At 37.3% G+C, this 24,708-nt stretch overlaps 1 protein-coding gene across 5 annotated transcripts in view; it reads left to right on the top strand.

Annotated features, from left to right (window-relative positions):
- LOC115220951 (metallophosphoesterase domain-containing protein 1-like) overlaps nt 1-24,708 on the top strand; it is a 45,601-nt gene that overhangs the window by 1,475 nt on the left and 19,418 nt on the right. For 2 of the 5 annotated variants that reach the window (XM_036510505.1, XM_029791160.2), the window contains exons 1-2: nt 3,605-3,656; nt 23,248-23,368. In XM_036510505.1, coding sequence (XP_036366398.1) covers nt 23,338-23,368 — 31 coding nt within the window. In that variant the 5' untranslated portion in view covers nt 3,605-3,656; nt 23,248-23,337. Of the gene's footprint in view, nt 1-3,604; nt 3,677-3,843; nt 4,080-23,247; nt 23,369-24,708 lie in introns of those variants that run through there. The other 3 variants (XM_029791161.2, XM_029791162.2, XM_036510504.1) reach the window with 3 other exon arrangements.

The raw sequence follows: 24,708 nt of genomic DNA, 5'->3' as shown, positions 1-24,708 counted from the left end.
AATTGCCAAACCCTTCATACGCATAAACAACACAAAACCCTCAAAAATCACTAAATTTCAGGTTTACATCAGCCTGTAATGGAACAGCTGCAGTTCTCTAGAATTCCCTTCCCAACCACCTTTTTCCTGCATTGGATATGTTGACTACAAGATGCCCCAAACTTATCAATAATTTTATTGATCTCACTAGAGATGACTAGGTCAGAGAATCTGAAATGAAATTCTTGTTCTTCCTCTGACAAAATAACAATAAAAGAAAAATTAATCTGAGCAACTGCTCGATATTCTTTAATTCAACGAGGAAATATAAACTCAAAATATTCTTTCAAAATCAAAACAATCCTATATTAGAATAACTTTTGCATTTTTCAAATGTAATTGTTTCACTTGCTGAGATAAATAGTGCGTGTGTGTTCAGTTACCTCATTTAGTATAGCAGACATCTCCTGCTATTATTTAATTTTCTATAATTTGTAGAATTCCTGCCATGAATAATTAATTTTAACATCCAAGTTCAACATTATGAAACAAAATATGCATAATTACAAATATCCTCTAACTTATCACTAGCAAAATATGCAAAATTCATATAATCTGTATCTGCAAACAGAAGTTTGCATAAATCAAAAATGTCTTCCTTCTCCTTGTCTCTCCACATAATATATCCAGAAACTTCTCTCCCTTCCTTAAAAAGAAGTTTAATCAGTAAGTAAGTGTCTACAGTCAGTTCAACCTGCAAGTAATAACAGCCAAATTCCCTAAAATCAAACCCTACTGTCTTAAAAATGGAAAGACACATTGGGCAGTAATCTCTAGGTATACAGAAAGCTGGGATCGTCCTAGTTACAACAGCTTTAGTCATTGTTCTGCTCAATTAGGAGAGAAAGGGCTAAACAAAAATAATAATAACTAGATTATTCTAATTATAATTACATCGTCGGTATATCATCTTCACTTATATATGTAGCGAATCTTGCATGCATGAAGTGGATCCGATCCACCACAGCCAAATTTAAATTAAAACTGCTACAGAACTTTTCCCACGATGGAACAATGGTTTTACATCTTCCAGATGCCTTTACCTAGGCCAAAATAATGTCTTCACCACTTTGACCCTTTCTAACCTCTTCTACTTCACCAAAAGCTAGAATAGATACGAGGGGCGTTCAATAAGTAATGCCCCTGACCCACTTCCCATAGCAGTAGAGCAACGACACTTGGCACAGTTATTAGTCTTTTCCTACATAGGAACTACCCAGAGTTATGCATTTCTCCCATCGTTTGATACAGCTCTGGAGACCGTTTTTGTAGAAGACCCCAGCTTGGTCCTCCAACCACGACGTGACTTCAGAAATCAAGGCTGCATCATCTGGGAAACGCTTTCCTTTCAAAATCAACTTCATGGCTGGGAAGAGGTGAAAATCAGAGGATGCAAGGGGAGGAATTCATAGCTGCACGCCTGTGCTTCTGATCTGGCGACACGCGAGTTGTGGACCGGAGCGTTGTCCTGCAGGAGGAGGATGCCTTTGCTGATCTTGCCCCGCCTCTTGATTTTGATAGCTTCTCTTAATTTCCTCAAAAGTGAAGAATAATAGGCTCCTGTAATTGTGGTACCCTTTGCCAGGAAATTTGTCATCACTACTCCGTCCTGGTCTCAGAAGACTGTGAGCATAACCTTGTCAGCGGAGGGCTGTACCCTTGCCTTCTTTGGAGGAGGTGAGTCGCGGTGCTTTCACTGCATTGACTGGGCTTTGGTCTATGGATCATAGTGATGGACCCAGGTTTTATCCTGTGTGATCAGTCTTTTGAAAAATTTTGACTCATCTTCTTGGCACATCTCCAAATTCATCCTCGAGCACTCAACGCGTTCTTGCTTCTGGAAAGGTGTGAGCAACCTGGAAATCCATCTGGCAGATACCTTTTGCATATGCAAATGGTCATGAATGATAGTTTCCACAGACCCGGTACTAATCTTGACCTTATGGGCTATTTGGCGAATAGTTATGCATTGACCTTCCAAAATGGCAGCCTCAACTTGACGGACAGACGTCTCATCAACGGCAGAAGGGGGCGACCAGATCTGGGAGCTGTTTCCACAGAGTTCTGACTATGTTTGAATTCACAATGCCAGCGTTTTACAAGGTCATATGATGGGGCATCATCACCATAAGTTACTTTCATTTCATCAAAAGTCTCCCGTGGTGTGCGCCCTTTCAAATACAAAAACCAGATCACTGCTCGACACTCAACAGGCTCCATTTCACACTTGACTCAGTTCAAACACCTGTAAATCAGAAACCACAATTAGTTCAGAGCTGTAATTCGCCACTTAATCTATAGAGGTATAAATAAGTGCACATGCAAAATTTCAACTAGATCAAACAACTGCAAGTGGGTCAGGGGCATTACTTATTGAACGCTCCTCGTAACAAGACCACCAACTAAATCTATTGTTCTCAGTGATATATCTATCCTTCTGGATAGTTATATAAGCAATCACACCCCAAGCAAAAATCAGTTAGTCACTGCGGTGACAACTCAGTGAGAACGAAGTCTGGCTGATCAGCTAGAACGTTGGTCAGAGGGAGAAATGAAGTTTACTGCCAGCAACTGAGACACCGTTCCACACCCTACAATTCTCTCTAGCTCTAATTCTGTTCTCTTACAACATCATTCTATCTCTCTCTCTGTGTTTAGTACTAAACAACGAAGAGGACACGTACACTAACTTTACTTTGCATGCTTTTGGATTTAACGTAACCTGCCCGTCAAGGCAAGGTATTTGTAACGTAACGGTAAATAAAAATTTCCCTAAAACTTTATGCACTTTGTTCTTTCACATCTTACAACATGCAATCATAATAACAAATTATTTCTCCCGTTACAATTGCTGACTAACAACATCTCATAAAATTGTTTATTAATCAATTTCTCCCATTACAATTGGTAACCTAACCACACCAAAAGAAAACAATTTCTTGCCGTTACATATATATTACTATGGTTACTACTTATATTTCTGGTTTATTTGCTTTGTTGTCGATTCTTCGGATTTCACTTTATCTTTTATATATTAAAATACATTCTCTGGAAAAGGGTACTGCCCAAACTGAAGAATATTATTCTATCATATATAAGGGATTTGTGTTGTTTGCTTGTATTTTTTTCTTGTTTTTTTTTGTCCTGTTAAGATACTATTGACTAATGTCTGTCATGTCACTGAGCGAATGTTATCTTTTCCGCGTCAATATTTCTAAAGGCAGTGAGCTAGCAGAAACGTTAGCACGCCGGGCGAAATGCCTAGCGGCATTTCGTCTGTCTTTATGTTCTGAGTTCAAATTCCGCCGAGGTCGACTTTGCCTTTCATCCTTTCGAGGTCGATAAATTAAGTATCAGTTACGTACTGAGTTGATCTAATTAACTGCCCCCCCCTCCCCACAAATTTTGGGCCTTGTGCCTAGAGTAGAAAAGACTATTTCTAAATAGATTTTTAATGCTTCCTGAATTAGAATGTCAATACTGAAAGAAAAAGAAAACACAGAACAACGAAAGAGGGCGACTAAAGTAGAGAGAGATTAAAGGGAGCTTACTCTTCTAGTCTGCTGCTCTAATTATATACATTTACGACAATTATTTTGACTGTCGGTGGTTTAGAGGTGAGTTACTTAGTTTTAAGGTAAACAAATTACAAACAACTATCTATTTCAGTTTTTCGACTACATAAGTTTATGTTGATAATCTTATATTTAACTGTTTTACTACTACGTAACACTAGTTAATCTCCTACTCTATAGCAATTCTTTTACGTATTTATTTTGCATGGTTTCATTTTTACTTTTTGTATATGGGACGTTCAACAATAGTGAAGTTCTTGGAAACTCGACTTCGACGACGTTCGGATTCCCAGAAAGAAACCCTTTCTGATTTAAATAACTTCTTTAACTTGATTGTTTAATCGTATTCTGTAGTAGTTACACGGTTCAAACTTCGTCCCTCAACTATTTGCACTTGTTCCAAAAACTATATTGCTATCAGAATTATTGAATTTCTGTTTTGCCACTGAAACACGTCAGTTACACGTAAGTCACTTCTTTGATATTTCATTTCAGAACCCAAAAAGTTGTGCAAATCCCACCCAACACTATTTTGGTCCCACACTAGTTCCAGTGATGCAATATATATATATATATATATATATATACACATACACACACACACACATATACATTAAGGCGGCGAGCTGGCAGAATCGTTAGTACGCTGGGAGAAATGCTTAGCGGTATTTTGTCGTTCTTTCGGGGTCGATTAAATAAGTACCTGTAGCGTACTGAGTGGGGGGGGGGGGGGCGATCTAATCGACTCCCCCCTCCTCAAAAATTCTGGGCTTTGTATCTAGGGTAAAAAAGAATAAGTACCAGTTACGCACTGGGATCGATGTAATCGACTTAATCCCTTTGTCTGTTCTTGTTTGTCCGCTCTACGTTTAGCATCCTGTGGGCAATAAAGAAATATATATATATATATATACACTACCGTCAGAAATTAATTAGCACCCTTGATTTGCTCTTCACTCAAGGTATGTGCTGTCACCTAGTGGCCATATCTCGAACTATTGCTTTGTTGCGAGTTCACTGTTGCGCAGAACGATGACGTAACTTTGTTTGCAGAGCAGTTTGAGAGTCTACAGCCTTATGATGTTGACATAGCAGTGCAACAACAACTTGGAGTGCAGATGCAGACAAATCTTCCTTTGTTTAATAGATATAGGTAGCGCCTCGCAAGGACCGAAATCACACCATACTAAGTTTTCTCATCGCGTAAGACGTTTTGAACAGCTCATAGGTTAATTGATTTAACCTATTTAATGTAGAAATTTGAGAAGTGCTAATTAATTTCTGACGCAAGTGTATATATAAAATGAAACTAATGTTCCGTAATTCTTAATCAGTTGTGAATTCATTCTTAAATACTATGTTTCCGTGTAGGATATCGAAGGAAAAGCAGCCTAGCAGAGCGCATTCCACACTAGGCTACAGATTTAAAATGAAGTGTAACGACTCAGACGAGAATCGAACCTGTTGGCACGGCTTACCAGAATCTTAGCGCTGTTCTATGACGCTCACACCATATTAACACCAGAAAATCAATAAATGTGATATTTTTTCAGAATCGAGAAATCCAAATTTTTAAACACCAAGTTTCAAATTAACTATTTTCAGAAGTTAAAAACAAAAAAAATTGGAATTGGAGAAAATTAAAAACTCATAAAACTTGTAATCTCCTGTGTTGAAAGTATAGAGATACAAAAAAAAATTTTGAAAAAACAAGCAATAAGAATAAAGGGTGGGGTACTCATTCAATACGTCTGGACATTGCCATAGCCTTCATATTTCCACTTTTAATTGTTATAACAGATCAAATAAGCATCTCTTCATGACATGTTAGCTTCATTTGTGAAGGGAAGTAATACTTTTCAGTTTGGAGACTTAGCCATATTTTGAAGTATTTGACTTAAGATGGTCTCTAGACGATATCTGTTAAAGTTGGTGCAACCCTGTTATTTTCACGACTGGTACATTATTATATATATCCCCTATACAGATGCTCAGTTGCATCACAGCTGATGTTCTGATCGATATAGAAAAAAGTAACTTTCTGTGATACATCTTTTTTATCCTTTAGCCAGGAGGGAAGGCAATGCTCATGACCCCTTACAAGGCCTCTGACACTTGAGGGAGAAAGGAAGGAAAGTATCCTTAAACCAGTAACAGAATAAGTCTACCACTTAAGTAAGCCTTACCAGAATTTGAACTGTGAATGCACAGAGACAGAAAAGATACTGCAAGGCATCCTGTTCAAAACTCTAACAATTCCTCAGCAGAATTTGAACCCAGAACACTGGGAGTCAGAACAAATATTGTAATGTTTTCTATCCAATTTTCAGACTATCCTATTAAGTCACTGCTTGAAACTGAATTCAGCAACTTCAAAAAATATTGAAACTGATTTCTTTAGAATGAACCAATAATAAGAGTTGACTTTATAGTCACAAAAAGTATAGACAAAATAAACTTTGCCAACTTAATAAACAGGAATTTGAGATTATTTCTATTAGCCTGTCAACTACAATAAAGATACACTGAGAAACAAAGTTCATTGAAAATTAACAACTTTTAAGTCAGTAAATTTGTTATTATTTCCATATTATTGTGTTTGTATCTTGAAGATTATAGTTCCATTTCAACATGCAATTTAGGATTTGATGCCTCAAGCAGAAATCTTTGTAGTTCCAGAGGGAACTTGCAAGTGCAATAGAAACCCTTCAGTTTCAAATTCATAGGCATGTAACTTATAAATTAGTGTCTTGTTTTTATAAGTTTTTGGAAACTACGACGGTAGAGAATTTCAAATTAGCAATCAAAATTCCACTCATAAGCAAGGGATTACCCTCCTTTGCTTCAGATATTTGGTCAAGTTATTGGTACTTAAAATTAGTTTTAGGTTAATACCGCTAAGAGTTTAACCATTTATAACACTAAGTCCAACTGCAAACAGAATGCTATATGAGTATTGATTACACATTTCGATTCCCTATCGTATAAATGACTTCACTTTTTCCTAGCAAATCAAACCATAGAGAGGTTCCATCATTGATTTGGTGAGTTAGTTGTGAAATCCCTGGTTAATCCCCGTCAAGAAACCCTATGACATGCATGGAACTATCCAAATAAGGCATTATCCACAGATGCAACTTCTCAGCTAAGCTGGGGACCATACTGCATGCTTCAATATCATGGTATCAAAAAGTTCCCAGACTAGTTATGCTTAATAAAAAAAATAACTTATTCACCTAAGTTTTAACATCATCTCCTTTAAAATAGTCACCTTGCAGTGTTCCTGCCACTTTCGGAATCTGGCCTGAAAGTCGTATTCTGTAAGTGACTTGAGGACCTGCAATTTGTTCTGGATCTCAACAATGATGTTAAAACAGCGATCTTTGAACTGCATTTTCATCTTGGAGAAGAGATGGAAGTCCGCAGGTGCTAAATCTGGTGAACAGGGTGAGTATGGAAGCAATATCATGTTGTTTTTGGTGAGAAACTCATGAGTGAGAAGAGCTTGGTGACAGGGAGCATTGTCATCGTGAAGATTCCAATTTTTCACATTCCACAGATCTGGTTGCTTTCACCAAATGTCCTTGCTTAAATGCTTCAAAACGTCATAGTAGAATTTTTAATTGACAGTCTAGCCCTGGGGGACGAATTCTCAATGCACAATACCACAGATATTGAAAAAATAATGAGTATGCTCTTGATTGAGCTGCAGTTCTGTTATGCCTTCTTCGGTCATGGAAATGAAAAGCTCTTCCACTGTGATGACTGCTGCTTCATCTCAGGGTCATTACCTGTAGATCCAACTCACATCACCAGTGATGATCCTCAACATGAAGGATGGGTTGTCAGCAGCATGCTGATGGAGATCTTGACAGATTTTGACACAATGCTCTTTCTACTCAATGGTCAGCAGGCAGGGGACAAACTTTGCAGAGACATGCCACATGTTCAATTCAAACATTAGGATTGCCTGCACAGACCCACAACATCAGCAATGTCATTAATTGTCCTCTGACAATCCTCATGCACAAGCTGATAAATTTTCTCCACATTGCCAAGTGTGCCACTCATGGCAGGTTTTCCAGATCCCTCATCATCTTCCAGGGATGTTCTTCTACCTTTGATGCACCCATGCCACTCAATTGTGTACGACCCATTGCCTCCTCATAATAAGCTTGCCAAAGCATGTTCATTGCCTCACAAGCAGAAATGCAAAATTTCACATTAGCTCTCTTTATTCCAACTTCCTGTTCATGACAAAATTGCTGACTACTGCATAGACTTGGTCACAAAAACACAAATTTCACAACTTGCAAAGTAAACAGCACACTGCTTCATAAAGGTCACTCCTAGCACACACTGCACATGCAACCATGTGCTGCCATCTGTTGGTATGCTACAGAACTAGTCCAATTTCAATACCACCTCATACAGTAACAAATCATACAGATGCAATGCGTCCCTCTGAACATATTACACTCTCTCCATGCACCTGTTTATTTCTGTATACTCATAGATTCTGGTGGTGTCTATGAGAGAGGTGACTAAGGTGGATTCAGTCCAAGTGCAACTGTTACTGCTCCTCTACATCTAATGTTGGTAGAGCAAATCCAAGAACACTGTTTGAGGCCAGTGTGGCTATTGATGTTACACTTATTTCTGTGTATATCTTCCTTATGCTTGTGTGGATCAAGTGCAAATGATGGCCATTCAATTTTTCTAAGCTCTGTAAAAGAACTCAGAAGGTTGGGTCTCCAACCAAGCCTTTCACGATACCCTCAAAGCCAGGATCTTTTCAGCACCCTCTCAGATGTTAAATTTCTCATTTAATTTGCTATCAATTCAGACTTGGTTTATATTATTCATGATTTAAACATCTCTCACAATCCATTCATCTATAAATATCATTAATTTGATCACTAATAAATTCAAAACAGAAAAAATGTACATAGAACATAGACAATTTTAAAATAATTTCCTAGTAAACACAGAGTGAAAAGTGAGTACTTCATTCACTATTTACTGTTTCATTCATACAATATTAAATGGTATCCTACATACCTTACATCAAAAATGTTAATGTCTTTAGCATTAGCAGTTTTTCAGGATATCCCTGTTATAAGAGAAAGAATGAAAGAGAAACTAAGACAAGATCTTGGTACAAGAAAGTTACATTTGAGGAGAAATATAAAAGAAAAAAAAGTAGGTGGCTCTATTAACCCACCTGATTTGATCTTCAAAAATTGTCTTTTAAATTATTACCATTTTCTCTATCTAGGAAAGAAGAGGATGTGGTGATCCTTTCTTTTATTCTTTCTAATATTATTCTTAGAGACCAAGTGATGATATCAGTAGTACACTTGCTTGAGTTAAGTATACATTATTAGTATTATTCTATGTTTAAAGCAAATTTATTGGCATTAATAGTGAAGTTATTGATACTATAGTTAATGCCAGGAGCATCAAAAAGTTATTTGAAATAATTATACAGTGAAGAATGTACAACATATTTAGTATTCTGTGTTTAAAGCCAACTTACAATTAGTGGCTAAGGTAATATTAACATATTCAATGCAGTAAGCATCTAAGCTAAGGCAAAATAATTATGCAGTAAGGAATAGTCAATACTGTCTTTTATTTCAGCAAATACGAGACCACTCCAGGCATGCTCTGTCTTACTGTGACCTCAACAGCAAAGCACAGACTTCATCATACTAACCAAAGTAGAAATGAAAAAATCACTAAGTAAATATACAAGAATAACCAATAATTAACATGGAAGACTAGAATTGTTTAAGGAATAAATTTCTCAATATCATTATGTTTGGAAAGCATAACAATGTAACACATAATTTACAGGATATGTGGAATGTCTGTTATCATGTTCTATATAAGTTGTATCAAGAGATGATAATGCAAATCGATTGTGGTATCTTACTCTGTACAGTAAAGACTAAATTGTCAGATCAAGTGCATAACCAATACATTTTGGAGGATTATTTTATATGAATTACAGAGGTTTCAGAATAAATTTAGTTTTATGAAATATTTCAACAATCTCTGAATGTGTGTTTGTGGTGGGGAACATATTTATAAATAGACAATTTCATGAAAATATTGTGAGAATATGTTTGACAATAATTATTTTGTAAATAAATATGCAGTAAGTATATGTAGAGATGAGCATGCAATAGAAAAAGGTTAGCCAGCTGTGGTATTTGAGCCACCAATACATCCTCTACATGGATGCTTGATCTGTTAGAAACAGTAAACAAATTTCCTAAAATGCCATAAGCCAATAAAGCAGCCTCTATGTGGCTTGAAACAGCAAGTTAAATTTCTGTCAAATCCCACAAGTCAATGAGATAGCTGCTACATGGTCTTTTGACTTGTTAGAAATAGCAACCAAATTTCTCACAAATTGCATCCTGCTGATTTAATAAAGGACAGAATGCATTAAATAATATAATCCTATATAGCACTAAAACAGATGAGCGGAGCAGAATTGCATCTAGGTCAACCGGAGATCTAAACAATAACTTGTCAATCCAAAGCCAAAGTAGAAACCAATGTGTTGGCAAAGATAAACGTCCTAATCATACAACTTCTTACACTTTTTTTTTTTTTCTGTAAATTTCTCCCCCAACATTCCTTTTTCTCTGTTTTCATTTTCACTTTTCTTGCATGCAAGTTAAATTCTTACAGAGACAACAAATTAAACCAAATGGGTGCAGCAAATATAATAATCTTTCCACTATATGCACAAGGACTAAAATTTTGTTGGGGTGGGGCAAGTCAATTACACTGACCCCAGTTCTCAGCTGGTACTTATTTTATCGACCCCAAAAGGATGAATGGTACAGTTGACCTTGGCAGAATTTGAACTCAAATTGAATGCTGCTAAGCATTTTGTCCATCATGCTGCCTTTACAACAAATGTAATAACAATGAAAAGCGATTCTATTATCCAATTGCTAATTTATTGCAATAAAATATTCAGGAATTGCTAATAAAATTTGGGTGGAAAGGGGTCTTTCTTCATATTTCAATGTCCCATCTAGTCTTTTCAACATCTTTGAATGTCTGCAAAAGAATTTGGCTTTATGTAGGTGAATGAGCAAGTAAATATTTCAGCTCTATAAAGTTATGCCAATGACTGATAACGTAATAGACTGTTAAACATTAAGCATAGCTTCATTGTTTGTACTAGTTGCACAAAGAAATATATCATCCATCTGAATACTCTTCCATTAGTAATTGGTAAAAGTGTAACTGGTGGCTCAGAAATCTAGTTGGTACATATTCAAGAAAGCACTTCTTAAAATTTCTTCATATTTATATGTACACATATAAAGTGTGCATCTTTGCTTGCACAGTCCTAAAATGAAATTGGTCAAAGAGGTTTCATTTTATGAGCAAGAAAGTGAAGTTGGTAGAGATCATTTGCCAGAAACTCAGTAAAATGAAACTAAATCTCTAACAAATCTCTAATTTGATTGGTCCCTCCCTTGCTTCAATTCTGCAAACTTTGTCACATCAACATGATGTCATCAATTTTAGTCTTTTCTATCACTAATATCACAAGTAGTGCTCTGATGAGCTTTCTCTCTTAGTTCCAGATCATGCTTGAGCACCACCTTTAGTCGAGCAAATCGACCATAGGACTTATTCTTTGTAAGCCTAGTACTTATTCTATCGGTCTCTTTTGCCAAAGCGCTAAGTTACGGGGACATAAACACTCCAGCATCGGTTGCCAAGCGATGTTGGGGGGGGAACAAACACAGACACACAAACACACATATATATACATATATATACGTATAAATGGCGATGCCCCAGCATGGCCACAGCTCATGAGCTGAAACTAAAAAATCAAAATCAAAATCAAAAATACATATATACGATGGGCTTCTTTCAGTTTCCATCTATCAAATCCACTCACAAGGCTTTGGTCAACCCAAGGCTATAGTAGAAGACACTAGCCCAAGGTACCACGCAGTGGGACTGAACCTGGAACCATGTAGTTGGTAAGCAAGCTACTTACCACACAGCCATTCCTGTGCCTAAAGAAATTGTAGAAAATTTCTTTAAAAAAATACCCATTTTTCTGAACATTATGAAGAAACAAATTAGACTCGTGTGAATTACCCAAAACTCACCACCACCACACACTCCGAAAACATTGTTCCTCCCTACAAATTCCAATACCATCATCATCTACATTCTGAAAGATATTTTCAGTAAGTTTCACTAAGAATATACATTTTTCTTTAAATTATGAGAAAATAAATAGAGGAAGAAGGACCTTGTGTAGGTATGCCTTTTTTAATGAAACTTTCAACAAATACCTTTCATGTAGTGTAAATTCCGATGTATTTTATTTAATCAATAGAAACTCATTAATAAATTGTTATAGTATCATATTACTCAAACAACTAGAAAGTTTTGGGACACTGGGAAACCACTCATGAGCTGCACCAGTTACCTCTGCTCTGCAAGCTGCCAGTGATGACAGGAATCTTGCAATCAGAGATCCGACCTCACCAAACATCTCGAATGCCACAGGATGGAAAATGTAGTTGGCCAACAGATCGTGGTACTTCAGGATTTTGTTCCACTTGGCTGCAGAAGCTGTGGATTTCACCCTGACTGCAGCATCCAGGATGTGAGGAGCAAAGGTGTCACTAACTGTGACATCCCAGACAAGGCATCTGCCTCTCAACCAGGGGCACAGGGTGAGGGTGTCAGGTCTTTCCCATCACATCTGGACACCCCACATGGTTCCAAGATGGAGGGGATGTTTGCCCGAGCCAAGCTCTTCTTGAGTATAAGGTCTAACTCTGTGATGCATGAAGTAACGAGCATTAAGGCGGTAAGAAAGATAGTGGAGGCTTGTGGAGTAAAAAAGCTTGCCACAATGACAACTCAAACCCATGCAGACGTCACCTCCCACTCTGAGGGTAATGGAGACATGAAGTTCGTCCAAGCTGAGTAGGCCACCAACGTTAGCCACAGGAATGGCATCAACCCAGTCACCTGAGTATTTGGTGCTAGCAGACAGTAAGCAGCACCTTGAAAGCTGGTTTGACAGGATGAAGAGGGAGTCAAAAGTGGCCTTCAAAATTATGTTGTCCAAGCACTCTAACTCTGGCTATCCTCCATCTACTCAAAAACAGACAAGCCCAATTTAGAATCTGTGCTGAAAATATTTTCGGAAGTGGGGAAGAATTTTGTATAATTCACATAAGTCAACTTTCTTTACTCATAACTTTCAGAAAAATGGGTATTTTTTAATGAAATTTTATATAAATACCTTTCAGTTGGTTTATCAGAATTTAATGTGAAAAAAAATTGTTAGGCTAGTTCACATTAAATACTGAAATACATAACATTTATCTACAAAATGAAACTTGAAAACATTGTTAAATAATTGCACCTGCGCTAGATTAACCATTAAGCCATATAAGCACGTGCTTAGAGCATCAAGGGAAGCAGGACACCACAGAAATAGTAATTGGATTCCAGCACAAAAGAATTCCCTTTAAACTTGCTAAAATAATATTCAAAGGGGTTCACATGATCAAAAGTGTTCATGGTGTCATACTGAGGATCTGATGAAAGACTGTAATTAAAAAAAATGTAGAAAACTTTTCAAATATAAATAAAGTGGAAGTATAGTAAAATAAACATTATTTTCCATTTTATGGTAAGCATTGTTTCATTTTGAAAACTGAAAAAAAAAATTTATGATTAATTATTCGGAAAGACTCCCACCCCCCCTTTTTTTTCTCCCAAATTTATTTTTGTAATTTTTTTTGCCAAAAATCCCCTTTTTCGGATATGAAGGTTCTGGAAAATTGCCAAAAATCGGCATTGTGAAAATTTTTCCCCTACTTCATCCCAAACTTCTTCAATTTAGACTTTTTTCCCCCAACACTAACCCTAAAACCCTAGCCCTTTAACCCTAACCCTAACCATAAGTACAGAAATGTTTTGAAATTTTACAAAGATTTTTGGAAATGTTTCCAGAATCATAATCTCCGTATTTTTCTGCATATTTTGAAAAAAAAAATTTGGAAAAAAATTTAAAATGAAGGAAATGGGGGTAGGTGTGGTAATTTAGAAATGTCAATTTTTGCCAATTTTGTTTTTTTTGCAGATTCGTATTCCCCGTAGCTGAAAAGGGGGGGTTTGTGTCGAAAAGAAATTTTTTTAAGGCTGGTTTTTGTGGGGGAGGGGCGGAAGACTTGCCATTATTCTTTTTATTTTGAATTATATATATATGGGAGCACCAAAATCTTTAAAGTGCTTAGGGCCTTTATGGGTCTTAATCCGACCCTGAATTGCACCCACCAATTTATATATTTGTTACATTGAATTCCGATATAATCGGTTTCTACACCATTTGAGAAGTACTTTGTAGAAAGTTAAATTTTAAAATACTCACTTTTCAGAAAGTTATGAGGAAACAAAGTTGGGGAGAGGGGGGCACCTGCGTAAGTACACCGATTTAGCAGACCAGGTATACCAGCTAAAACTCCTTTCTTACCTTAAAGAAAACACACCCACCAGAAATTGCCGGGTGTGTTCACTTTAAAATTTTATTAACGAAGCTAAAATTCTCTATTAAAATCAAAACGAAAAACATAAGCACCTAATTTTTTTAATCGATAAAATTCCGTCCCTAAGGAACTAAACAACATAATAGACATAAACACACATATGTATAAGACCATATTTTTTAAATGAATTTAAAAGTAAGACTGTAAAAGCAAGGAAACAGTCAAAAGATAGTCGTGAGATGTGCTAGAAACAACAGCCAGATCTCCCTTAAATCATATACCTTTCCGTCTGGAAATACTCTTTACTCTTTTACTTGTTTCAGTCATTTGACTGCGGCCATGCTGGTGCACCGCCTTTAGTCGAGCAAATCGACCCCAGGACCTTATTCTTTGTAAGCCCAGTTCTATCGGTCTCTTTTGCCGAACCGCTAAGTGACGGCGACGTAAACACACCAGCATCGGTTGTCAAGCAATGCTAGGGGGACAAACACATACACACATACATATACACACTCATACATATATATATATATATATAATATATATATATATATATATATATACATATATACGACGGGCTTCTTTCAGTTTCCGTCTACCAAATCCACTCACAAGGCTTTGGTCGGCCCGAGGCTATAGTAGAAGACACTTGCCCAAGATGCCACGCAGTGGGACTGAACCCGGAACTATGTGGTTGGTTAGCAAGCTACTTACCCCACAGCCACTCCTGCGCCTATATATTTACAAATTTTATTTTATTTATTTTCCGAAAACGTGTGTAGTGCAAAAAAAAAAAAAATTGGCGAATATCGCTCCTGAGGGAGGGGGGGATTAATTTTCAAAACTTTTTTCAGAAAAAGATGTCACACTCCAAGGCCGTGGTGGAAAAAAAAAATTGGAAAATTTTGTCAAAACGGAGAGAATCCAATTTATGAGGGCGTCCTGATCGGAAACTCCGCCAAAACAGTTTGGAAGGACATTGCGCCAGTTTTGATTTAAGACCATAAAAGGGCAATCTTTCTTCTCTAGTAGACCTTTCCGTCGATTTCTGTAAAATTTTTTTTTTTTTTTACATATGGGCTTGCGGGAACTTTTGAAGTAATGAGAGCGAAAGAGACTAAGAGAAAGCGATTGTATGACGAGGGAAGTTCTTTTGAAGTTACCGTGCATGTGAAGCATTGATGTACATGTGTGTGTTTGATGGGGTTTAGGAGACAGACAGTATGTTGTGTAAGTGAAGTGCTTCTGTTAGTGTGTGTGAAGAGACAGAGTAATGTGTGAAAGAAAGAGATAACTGAAATTTTTTACTCGGTGTATGTGTATATGTATGTATATTACTTCAAAAGTTCCCGCAAGCCCATATGTAAAAAAAAAAAATTTTTTTACAGAAATCGACGAAAAGGTCTACTAGAGACGAAAGATCGCCCCATAAAAGAGAGGAAGCGCAGCGAAAAGACTTGTTTGAATTTAAGAACCGTCTCTGCCATATTTGCTATGGAGACCCGCTCTGGCATCATATTTGCTGTGGAAAAATTGTTTTGATTCACACTGAAAAAGTGGAAATGGAGAAAACAAGTTGAATAAGAAAAAACATATATGTATTTTTATTTTGGATGCTAAATATTAAAATGACACACAAGTTTTAATTTTAGCGCCTTAAATGTCGTAAAATAATAATAATACAACGGGAAAAAATTTAAAATTCGATGCAAGTCAACAAATACTGGATCTTAAACATAAGTTTGAAATATATACCAACGTGTTAGTGGACCTCATAAATGGGTGCAAAAGCTTCTCTGAGAGATAATGGTCGGAAAAATTTCAGTTGAGGTTGCAATCATAAAACAAAACTTGCCATTTATGGCGACGAATCTTTTAAGAAATTTTGGTCGTCAAGTCATTTCTAGAAAGAGATGGTCGTCTGCTATCAATCAAGTCACACTCAACCTCGGAACGCTCTCACTCCACTCACACTCTGCCTCCCGTACACTCTCTCTCTTACTATCTCTTCCTCCCAGTGTCGTACTCTCTCTCTCTCTGTCGGCTATGGCAGGCTTTTATGACCTGGACACGCCATAGACTTCGACGACGCCCTACCATTTCATCAAGAGCTGCAGGCTTTAAGCAAAACAAGGACACATGCCCGTGTGTGTATTTCGCCTTAAATGTGTGTATGTAACACACAAAGGAATAGAACTTTTAAATCCGAGCAGATACCTTGCGAACACTGATAAATTTCAGAATATTAGGAAGCGTTGATATTAAATAATTAAGGGATCTTTTCGGTTTGAACGGCAGTTTTTTTCTAGCGGTGTCATATGAAATTGTCACCCATAATTATGACCCTAGTATCGATCTATTGCATTTCAATCTGTTTTAGGGTTAGGGGTGGAGGAAGGGTATCTTTTTTTCTTTAGAAATGTAAAACCCAATCTGTCTCTTAAACGAGGGACATTCATACGGCTCAGAATGTTTTCACCTCAATAGACGTCAGTGATTGGTTGAAATTGCAGAAATTGAACAAAAAACAACAAATATCTAACAAACTATAGAATTTTCTCAGTAAAGCCAAGAGAAAAAGATGTTTTATAAACACATTCTACCAGTATACGAAGTTTAAAAGTGTTTAGTTACGTGGAAATTATTTTTAAAAAACTGCCGTTCAAACCGAAAAGATCCGGAATTTCAAATCTGGGCGGATACCTTACGAACACTGATAAATTTCAGAATATTAGGATCCTGAGTTTGCTTCGATGGATTTCACACACACATGCGTATTCAGCATGTACACAGAATGTGACAAGGCTGGTCCTTTGAAATTCAATTACAACTCATTCTTGCTAGCTGAATTGACTGGAAAAATGTGAAATAAAGTGTCTCGTTTAGGGACATAATGAAAATACAGGGGTGGTGGTGCGTTAGCAGAAACGTTAAAGCGTTGGATAAAATTGCTTTGCCCTATTTCAACTCTACGTTCTGAATTCAGTTTCCCTTTCATCTTCTTAAAGTCGATGGTCGGTGTAATCCACAGGCTAACTCCCCTCAAAACTGTTGGCCTTGTTCCTAAATCAGAAACAATTATTAGTGCAAATACTGACCACGTGTAGGCAAAATGAATTTTGGTTCATTAAAATTTGACTCATTTGATCAAATTTTTCTCTTGATTATGTCGGCTAATAAAAAATATGCGTATCGTACATAACACACGGCAACATATTTTAAAAACTTATTCCAGTATTATTTAATTTACTTTTACTTCTTCTAAGCCTTGTAGGCTAATTCTAATATCTTTTTAAACGTCTCTTACCCCATTTTTACTATCTTCATATATTATTCAACTTATTATTCCTTCTTTTAACACATGTATTAATCACGCATCCTTGTGGTTAGAGCATTTGACCGAAGCTGAACGGAATATGATGCTTGAAAAAACGGTTATCTGTCGGTGAATTATATTTATCAGCCAACCTATGGCATTTGAAACATTCGGTGGAAGCTTGGCTGCTGACCAAATTTTTTGTCATTGTTGCTTTCCCATCTCACCGACCTGACGTGATGCTTGTGCCAACCTTTCAACCTCCTAAATACTCGCAATAACGCCATGAGTCTCTAGAGTTGCTTCAAGCATTTTTAACGATCAACAGTTATCTCTTGATGTATGAAATTAGTGTCCATAACCCTTATTATTTATTTATCAACTCATTTGTTATTGACATACTTTTTAATCAAAAAAAGGCAGTATCTATGACACTACACAGGTGTATTATTTAAATCTATAGAATTGAGAAAAGTATCCTCAAACTGAACACCTGGCTTAAATGCTAGCAATAGAATATTTTCCAGCTGTCTCATAGTTAATTAATAAAATATAATTAATTCACTGGCTTAGAATCTTTTTAAATAAAATGTCAGCGACTTTATATTGATGAGACCTATTCTTAATCTCATTTTAAACATATCTTTCATCTTTTTCTTACCTTTCACTTGTTTTAATCATTAGACTGCGATCATGCTGGGGCACCGCCTTGAGGAATTTTAGACGAATGAATCGAACCGCTAAGTTACGGGGACGTAGGCGAAGATAAAGAATACGCACACCCGGTGTTTAGGGTTATGGGTAGGGTTAGGGTTACGCCGACAACGGGTGGGTGCGTATTCTAAACCTCCGTCGGGACCTAAACACCAACGCCTGTTGTCAAGCGGGGTGGGGGCGAACACGGACACACACACACATATACATGCATACATACACGTGAGAGAGAGAGAGAGAGAGAAACTGGTTTGTCTACCAAATCCACTCACAAAGCTTTGGTCAGCTCGAAGCTATGATAGAACACTCTTGCTCAAAGTGCCATGCAGTGGCTGAAAAATAAGCTTCTTTATTTCATTTAATTTGCCACAAGGGCAGCACACAGATAGAAGCTTGCGGGCTGGACACAGACATTAATGGGATGGATGATAATGATGCAAGAATGATAAGGATGGGAGAAGACGAAAAGCGCCCGCCGACTTTCGCTTCTCTAAAACATTGTTCATTTTTCTTTTTTATAGAAAACACAATGAGGCAATAAACCTCTTACATAAAAACACAATGTTCAGAATTCTTTCTTTTTTCTTTTTCTTTTTAAAGCACAATGAGGCTATAAACCTCGTACATTGTTCAATATTGCACAAAAAGTTACATACACGAGGCAATAAACTTCTCACTTTTTTTTTTCACATTTTCTAGACTCTTTTTTTGAGTACAAACGTTCAAGTTTTCCGGCCAACCAGGCTCCTTGCTACATTGAAGCATCTACCTGGTTCCAGGCTGGGCCACACAGACACAAATCTATAGGAGTCCTCCGGGAAGGAATTCATGATCCTGCACAGATCACTATCCCATAGGACTTCCGCAGCCACCTGCGAAGGCCACTCAGGGTCCTCCGTGCAGGACAGAAGCCCCTCCCACTGGCCCCTCCTTTCCATTTTCTTAATTTCATTTTGTACAGTTCCTCCTTTGTGGAAGAGGACCACAAATTCATCCTCCAGCGGCACAGCCGCCGGAGGTTACTTGGGACACGCCGGCAGCATGTCACAACCCACCGGCAATGTCCTGTTTTTCTTCTTTCTTTTTTTTTTCCCTTGGGCCACGGGAGGGTGGAGTTCCTGTGGTGCGTGCAGCAGGTCCTCCTTTTCTCCCGCAGCCCTCGGGTCCTTCGGTGGGCAACCATTGTTGCCCACCTTTCGTTTTCATTTTTTCGAGGAGGTAGAAACCTCCTCGTCATCCTCCTCCTTCTCTCCCTCCATTGAGGGAGCAGGGAGAGATTCCACTATTAACTGCTCCATGATCCTATTTTGGTCCTTGGGGCAGTTTTTCTTAATGTGGGCGGTCTCCAGGCACAGGTGACACTTGGGAGGGGGCGTCCCTCAAGTATCACCGGATACCTAGACCCGGCCATCCTCAAAAAATCTGGAAAAACCAGACTTTCAGCTGATTGGGTCCATAGGGTCAAAACAGCTTTTGACCCGTCCCAATCAGCTGCAGGCAAAATTTTTACATTAAGCAGCTCAGTACTGCTACCACCCAGAACCCGGCAGATAGAATCCTCTATCCACTTGGGCTCAATTCCAGGTGGCAAACCACAGACCCAAGCCCTCAATAACTTCTTCCCACAATAACTAGGAAGAAACATAATTTCCTTGCCCTCGAGGGGCCGGCTTGCAAAATCGCGAGCTTCTTGGGGGGAGTCAAATAGCAACCAGACCATTGCGAATTTGACTCCCCGTGAAATAAATTTAATGGCTGGCATGTAGTTTGCCAGCTCCTTCAAAATTGTGGCTTTCGGGAAGATGGTTACGGTGTCGAGCGACTTTGAATAAGTTCTCAACACCACCTTCTTCCTTTCAAGCTCTTTTATCCATTTTTTGGGAGGTGTTAAATCCCACACTACTAATTCCTTTACCATTTAAAAAAGTTCAAATACAGTTCAAAAACAGAGTGTAAAATAAAGAAAGACACAAAAAAAAAGAAGGAAAGACACAACAGAAGGGAAAAAAAAAATAAAAATAACAGTTCAAATAAAGTTCTTTTTTTTTTAAATAAATGATAGCTGTGAAAAGAGAGTTATTAATTTTCGGCCGAAAGGTACTCCTGGCCAAACCTTGTAATCCACGTGGGCACAAAAATTTTCAAACACAATTTCTCACAATTATGTGAGAACACACACACGTCTCCACCGCAAGGCAGACAAAAAGCTCCAAATCCAGTAAGGACTCCTTGCTAGTACAAAAAAATAAAAACCTACAAGCTACAAATCCTACTGGACTCAAAGAGCAAAAAGTCTTACCTTACAGTAGAGCGTCTTAGGAATTCAATTTTCACCAGCTGCACACCAGTGTGATGACTTCAATGGCACACAACCATATCTATATATAATATATATATATATATCAGAATTTATCATTATTATTATTATTATTATTAAGAAAAGAAATCAGAAATCTATTTACATCTTGCCCCAAACCTGCCCTGTAATCATTCACACAAACAATATTTTTTAGCAGTGTTTCATCTGTCTTTACGTTCTGAGTTCAAATTCCGCCGAAGTCGACTTTGCCTCTCTTCCTTTTGGGGTCGTTAAATTAAGTACCAGTTGAGCAAAATGAAATAGATTTTTAACTACAAGTGTTGTTGTTTTCACTTTTGTGATTTACTTCCCGTCTCATTTTACATTATTTTGGCCTTACCAGTCTATTTATCTAATGCAGTGTTTTTCAACCAGGGTTCTGCCAGTACAGTCCAGGGGTTCCGCAAGAAGTTACAAAACTGCAAAAGTCGGCAGTAATTTTTAAGTCTCCTGTGCAGATATGTGTGCATAAGACTATTAAATTATTGCACAGGGGTTCCTTGAGCCAGTGGAATGTTTCCTTGGGGTTCCGCTCCAGCAAAAAGTTTGAAAAGCCCTGATCTAATGTAAGATCTCACAACTCTTCACCCGAAGGAACAAACAAAAAATTCACATACAATATGGGACATTGCTAATTCCTCGTCAGTTATCTTACAAAAGATTGTTACAATTTCATGCCTTTAATTTTCTTTGCTTTTGATGGCTTCAGAGGCAAGGAGCTGTTGGGAATAGTGAATCAACTTTGGGAATGGTGATGAAAATGAAGGCAACAAAGTGTGAAATTTAATGTAACACTATGCACGCTTCTTATTTGTTACTCATTCGGTTGGATATTTTTTGAGCAACATTTATTTCTGTCTCTTTTCTTCCCTCTTTTGCCTCCATCTATGTCTCTTTCCCTCTCTGTTGCTTTCTCTATCTCCTTCCCTCTCCATTGCTTTCTGTCTCTCTGCTCTCCACCACTTGTTCTTTCTACTCCCACTGACATGTGACCTGTGGTCATTCTCATCTCTCTTTTCCATTTCCTTCTTTCACCTCACCAGTGAGTTGATTAGTTGTGTTTCTTTCACCTCACCAGTGAGTTGATTAGTTGTGTTTCTTTCACCTCCTCTACTTTCAATACAGTTTGTTTTTTCACCATTTAAAATTTTTTTGTTTCCAGTACTATAGGACATTTTCCTTGCCTCACCCATACACTCAGCTCATCTTAAAGCCATAAAGCCTTATTTTGTTTGTATAATTATATTTATTTTATTATGTTGGATGTTCACACTTTGTCAGGTTTGTTTCTGTCACTGCCCCCAATGTTTGTTTGCTATTCCTAGAAGCTTCTTGCTGCTGGCACCACCAAAAGTAAGTAATATTATATGATCATTAAAGGCATAAAATTGTAAGAATCTTTTGGACAATAACTAATGAGGAATTAGCAACATCATGTCTTGTGCATGAAGCTTCCATTTGTTCCTTTGTTGTGTTTCTGTTCAAATTTTGGAACTTATTTAATGTAACACAACACATGCTTCTTATTTTTTACCCATTGAGTTGAATACTCTGTTCTAATAAATATATATATATGCATAGAAATTTCATTATTCATAGAACCCACAAAGTTAATCAAAATTGGTCCGGATGAGGCAGGGGTACAAAAAAAACTTGTGTTTTGAAATCTTTTTTGCTAAAAAGATGCCCCCCATCATTTTCATAGGCACTGGAAAAAATTTGAAAAATACCTGCCAAAATGGAGAAATTCCAACTTAAATGGGCAACCAATCCCTAATGTCCACCAATAATGTCCGTCGGCTGCGGGGTCATTCCGAAAAGCTCTACCTGCGACGATTTCATCTCAATCAAAGGAGAGGAGCTTTCTCCGTCCGGGTTGCAGATCCGTGGAACAAGCTGCCAGACGAGATGGTGAAGATGCCGGCGACCGCTTTGTTCAAAGCCTCCCTTGACCTCAAGTGGCCTGAACTCTTTACATGAACACCACCCTGTACTTAACTCCATGTCCCCCTACATGGCCTTGCTATTTGCTTTTGAGCCAAATTAACTAACTAACTAACTAACATATATACATATATATATATATATATGTATATATATATATATATACACACACATATATATTTATATATTTCTTTGCTTTTAAATCTTCAGATGGTATAGGTTCCAATTATATCTGAATTTGTTGTAAAAAATGTATTCTGGTGAGTGGGAGGAGTTTCAGTGGCATGTGTGCATTTCAGTTAGGCCTTACCTGTAAAGCAATAAATCATATGAGTTAGCCATGTAATCTCCAATGTGTCATACTCCAACAAATGCAAATGTCCAAATTCCGACTCATGTAAATTAAATTGCTTTCTATTTTGGGATATTGTAAATGCTTTTGATTCAAACAACAAAACTACAACTGAATCATTGAACCTCTTTCCCCTTACTATTCCAAGTATACTCAAGAAAGTGAGTTTGTCTTTTATTTTTTCACAATGACAATTACTATTATTAACTGACACTACAGGTTGTGTATTATTATGTGATATAAAATGTGAAATAGTAAAAAGAAAATACTCGAAAAGATAAAATTGTGTAGGAAGGTATTAAAGATATTCTTTTATTGTATCTGATATCAAAAAGTTTTGTTAATCTTCGCTATATATATAAACTGTAATGTAATTTACTTCACAGGAATAATTTGGTGACTAAACTGAAGAGATTTTAAATTACCGGGAGACTACAAAAATACTCATCAACATTGTATATCAGAAAATCTGGCAAATGGATTTGAAAAAGTTCGTCAGCTCATTTGGTATGATATAACTATCTTTAACTCTAGCTGTGTATATGTGTGTGAGAGAGAGAGACAGACAGAGAATGAAAGGCAGAGGTTGTGTACAATCAAATCAAAAAGTCAATAATTTTGGAGGAGGGGGTAAATTGATTACATTGAACCCTGTTCTCAACTGGTACCTATTTCATTGATCTCGAAAGTATGAAAGATAAAGTTGACCATTGCAGAATTTGAACTCAGGACATAAAGACAGATGAAATTCTGCTAAGCATTTAGCTTGGTGTACTAACAACTCTGCCTGCTCACTGCCTTAATAATAATAGTAATAATAATAATAATAATAATAATAATAATAATAATAATAATAATCCTTTCTACTATGAGCACAAGGCCTGGAATTTGGTGGTGGGGAGTCGATCACATTGACCCCAGTGTGTAACTGGTACTTATTTCATCAACTCCGAAAGGATGAAAGGCAAAGTCAACCTTGGTGGAATTTGAACTCAGAACGTATAGACAGATGAAATGCCGCTAAGCATTTTGCCTGCCATACTAATGATTCTGCTAAGTTGCTGCTTTAATAATAAATCTCTCTCTCTTTTACTCTTTTAGTCTTTTACTTGTTTCAGTCATTTGACTGCGGCCATGCTGGAGCACCGCCTTTAATCAAGCAACTCGACCCCGGGGCTTATTCTTTGAAAGCCCAGTACTTATTCTATCGGTCTCTTTTGCCGAACCGCTAAGTGACGGGGACGTAAACACACCAGCATCAGTTGTCAAGCAATGCTTGGGGGACAAACACAGACACACAAACACACACACACATATATATATATATATACATATATACGACGGGCTTCTTTCAGTTTCCATCTACCAAATCCACTCACAAGGCTTTGGTCGGCCCGAGGCTATAGTAGAAGACACTTGCCCTAGAGGCCACGCAGTGGGACTGAATCCGGGACCATGTGGTTGGTAAACAAGCTACTTACCACACAGCCACTCCTGCGCCTATAATAATAATAATAATAACTAGCTGGACCCTTGAAAAATTCATGGAAAACATAAAATATGTAAGCATCTGTAAATAGTGTGGTGGTGCCATGAGAAATGTTTCTATATTGTGACAGTTACAGACTATAGAAAGAAGTGTAAAACCAATAGCTACATAATACACCCAAAATATCTGTTACACAAACATAAACAGAATTATTATTTAGCCTTAAAATACATTGTACATATTCAAAGGACTTTCTTGGTTTAGTTGTATGGAACGTTCTTCTGGTATTCTTTTATTCTTTAACTTGTTTCAGTCATTTGACAATGGCCATGCTAGAGCACTGCCCTTTTATCAAAGA

The sequence above is a fragment of the Octopus sinensis genome, linkage group LG17 (genome assembly GCF_006345805.1).
Source record: "Octopus sinensis linkage group LG17, ASM634580v1, whole genome shotgun sequence".
In the NCBI taxonomy this organism is placed as follows: Eukaryota; Metazoa; Mollusca; class Cephalopoda; order Octopoda; family Octopodidae; genus Octopus; species Octopus sinensis.
The sequence above is the reverse complement of the archived record's forward strand: the minus strand, read 5'-3'. Positions and strand labels throughout refer to the sequence as shown.